The sequence below is a fragment of the Otolemur garnettii genome, unplaced genomic scaffold (genome assembly GCF_000181295.1).
Source record: "Otolemur garnettii isolate 467f Iridium unplaced genomic scaffold, OtoGar3 scaffold00050, whole genome shotgun sequence".
NCBI lineage: Eukaryota > Metazoa > Chordata > Mammalia > Primates > Galagidae > Otolemur > Otolemur garnettii.
Genome location: NW_003852445.1, coordinates 11356273 through 11359901, shown reverse-complemented (window position 1 = coordinate 11359901; position 3629 = coordinate 11356273). Strand labels below are relative to the sequence as shown.

The following is a 3629-nucleotide window of genomic DNA, read 5'->3' as shown; positions in this document are numbered from 1 at the left end:
TTGTCTGCCAAGAGTAATGTTGTACTTGTTTTTTGTTTTTGTTGATTTATTTTTACCCTTGAGAGTCTGGAGCAGTTTTACATTAGAGCAGGCAAGAAGATATAAGATTATGTATCTCGTGCAAAAGTGTTTTACCTGGAAGATCTGACTTCTAATTCACAGGAGTCCTTCATCAGTTAGAGCTAGGTAGCACACTTAAGCTCACGTGACCCATTAAAGGGCAACATCACCAGGTGGCCTTGAGGGACCTTCAAGTGCACTGCTCTAAAGCACCAAGAACTCGATTGCTTGGCATCCTCCTCAGAGCCTACCCAGGTTTTTCCTATCCAATTTTCTTGGAGCAAAACCTAGGGATTAAATAAAATGAAACTTCTCGAAGTTTCTATGAAGGGTCTGGAAAACAGGGATCATCTTCTTAAATATCTGCCCCCTACCCCAAGTATCAATCCCAATAAACTATACTCACAACCTTGTATGGGTTCCAAGGGTTTTCCACTCAAGGGTTTTCTTTATCATTAGTATGTTCTCATACTTTTACCAGGACCCAGTGGTTGGGGGAATGCTGGTCCTTTAACAGGTAAGCAGGGGAGGAGCTGGGACTCTTAAAACCAGAAGCAACAAGCAGGCTCTGGCCCAGGCTGCCATGGCTAACCGAAGCCAAAGGGATGACAACAGTCAGGCAGTGGGTGTCAGCAACAACACGTCACCAAGTACAAGCTGTGGCTGGTGGTATCTGTGTGGGCAGTCTTCTTTCTGTCTTCTATCCCTGTCTCTCAATTCTCCCCTAGAGCCTGGCTGGGGAAGTGAGAGGGTGGGTATTTATGGAGTCTGAGAGCCCAGAGTCTTGCTCCTTGAGACCTTGGGTCAATAGTTCTCTGACCACCTTGTTGGGAGGATACCGTGACTGTTTTGGGGTTGCCATACCATCTCTACTGTCTAAGGAGGAGGGTATATCTGAGTCTCTTCCCTGTCTCAGGTTTACCTTCCCAAGGCTGGCAAAGCTCTCTCACTGGAGGATGCAGCCCAGGAGGAAGCCTGCCAGCCTGCCAAGATGGAACGCATTGAAGGTATCTCTAAGTGGGTCCTGATGTCTAGATAAAAAGTCCTGGGGTGTGGAGCCTTGCTAGTCTGCTTCACACATGGGCTTGGTGTCCAGAGTCACTGGAAGTTGCTCCAAATTTTCCACTTGTTGGCTTTATCACACTGGGCAGCTGAGACCACTTTTCTGAACCTTATTTTCCTCACCTATGTAGTAAAATTATCAATAACACCCTGGACGGCCTTGTATAACTGGTAAATGAACATAAAGTACCTGGCACAGTAGGATTAAATTGCAATGAGTTGGGGCAGCTGGCACTTGTTCAGTTAAAAGAGGCAAGAGAAAAAGCTGTTGGGTAAAACAAAGCAGGTGAAGAGGGGATGTGGAAAGTGAAGGTATCTGGCACCTGCCAGGCTCCATCTGGGTTAGTGAGGGTGGTTTGGGAGACCCTGGGGTAGGGAGGCTGAGCTGAATCTAGAGAACAGGAGGTGCCACATTTGAAGGTGGTGCTGGAGAAGGTTCATGACCAGAAGCACTTTTGAGCAGTGGCCTTTCCAGACAAAACTCTTGCACCCTGAGCCCCTGTCTGTCTTCCTCTTTAGGCCCACACTTAACCCAAGAGCCAGGCAAGACTTCCTGTCCCTTGGTTCCGAAGGAGGAGCTGGTATCTGCCTCCCAAATGAAGGAAGAGGAAGAGAATGAAGATGGAGAGGAGGATCTGGATCCAGATCTTGCCCCAGACCCAGAGGAAGAAGAGGAGGAAGAGAATGGTCTTGGGGATCCAGCTGTACTGAGTGCTGTCCGTAACACCCAAGTACTGTGGCAGGAGGAGATGGGAGAGTGTTTTGTTGTCAGAGCCATCTCTAGCTCACAGGCTATTGTTAACATCCCTCTCTTCTCTACCCTTTTCTAAAACAGGTTCTGGATTAACACTTTCCATTTTAGTCTTAAACATGAGTCAGGGACTCTCTCATTCCCTCTTTCCTACAGTCTCCCTCTTGGTTGCTTTATTTATTTCCTTAAAAATAATAATAAAGACAGGGTCTTACCTGTTGCACAGGCTGCTCTCAAACTCCTGATCTCAAGTGATCATCCCATTCATCTTCCCAGAGTGCTAGGATTACAGGTGTGAGCCACCACATCCTGCCTCCCTCTTAGTTTCTGATGCTGTCCTCACCTTAAAACCATTCTAGCAGGCCTACACATCACCCACAGGTGGTGGCCCTGCTACTGGTGCTAAAGGTTGAGTCATCTTTGCCTGATCCTGGGTTTCTCTGTCTCAGTCAATTTCTGGCATTTGTTCCCTTGAACTCTCGCAGCCAGTAAACAGAGAAAAGGACTTCCTTGTAGAGATGAGATGAGTTAAGCCCCCTTTGAAGCTAGTTCTAAGATACAGTAGTTCTGCCTTATCCATGGTTTCACTTCCCACTGTTTCAGTTACCTGTGGTCAGCCATGGTCTGAAAACATAGATGAGAACAGTACAAAAACATAGTTTGAGAGAGAATACATTGACATTAATTTTGATTCTGGTATATTATTGCAATTATTTTAATTATCAATCTCTTATTGTGCCTAATTTATAAACTATCATAGGTATGTCTAAAGAGGAAAAAATATAGTATACTTAGGGTTCAGTTTCATGCATCCTCGAGGGGTGGGGAGGTTGGATTGTATCCCCTGTGAATAAAGGGGGAAAATTTACTAGTCTTATTTCTTTCAGAGGAGGAGAGGGATCTTCACCCAGTTGACTTTGAATCTGATGAAGGGCCAAGCTACTGCTGTCCCGGGTGTTGGAATGGCTGGTCTTTCTGCCATTCCCATATTGAATGTAGAAGACCCATTCAGGCCTGTGTTTTCCTCCCTTCTATTCCAGAGAGGTATGCTTAGCCCCCCTGGAGGGAAAGACCCTGGTGTGCTGGCAATGTCACCTGTCTCTTTGCATTTTCTGTTGCAGGTAAGTCTCCTACAGTCTCCATCCTGTGAGAGGTGACTGGATACTGAGGGGAATTCCATCTATTATGTTCAATCTACTCTTGACCCTGTTCTGGAGATAAGCATCCAAAATAAAGTATGGGCATGGGAGGTGGGCTACTTGATAAATGGCAGAGGTGGTATACGGAACCAGGGGCATAGATGGACAACTGGTTGTTCATATGAGAAAGGACAAACTAGATCCCTACTCCTACCTTATGAAATATTTCAGCAGATGAGCAGCCCTGAGCTCATGGCTGGAAATAGCACCTGCCCTTCCATTATCTGCATGATGGGGACATGGCCTGAGGTAGAGGAATTCAAGGGCCGGGAAGTCCTGCAGGAAGAATTAGAAGGGAATTATAGCTGAAGAAGAAAAGAAAATATGAGTACTGTCCCAGTGGCTGAAGACAAAAGCCCAGAAGAAGACTGTTACAGAGAGGCCAGCGAGAGGTGTTAATGCTAGATAGCAAGAAAAACACATGCCCCCTATGGTGTCTGGTACTGAAGAGTGGCTTCCGAGGAGGTGACAAGCCCTCTGAAACAACTGGCTGGCTTGAGGGCCCCCACCCACGCACAACAAAATTTGGGGTGACATTCTTTTTTTTTTTTTTTTTT

At 46.2% G+C, this 3629-nt stretch overlaps 1 protein-coding gene across 1 annotated transcript in view; it reads left to right on the top strand.

Moving 5' to 3' along the window:
* Positions 1-643: 643 nt before the first annotated feature.
* Positions 644-3629, top strand: part of PATL2 (PAT1 homolog 2) — a 10834-nt gene continuing 7848 nt past the window's right edge. Inside the window, 4 exon segments of the mRNA XM_023514320.1 lie at positions 644-682; positions 977-1067; positions 1642-1853; positions 2914-2994. Of these exon segments, the coding sequence (XP_023370088.1) occupies positions 644-682; positions 977-1067; positions 1642-1853; positions 2914-2994 (423 nt within the window).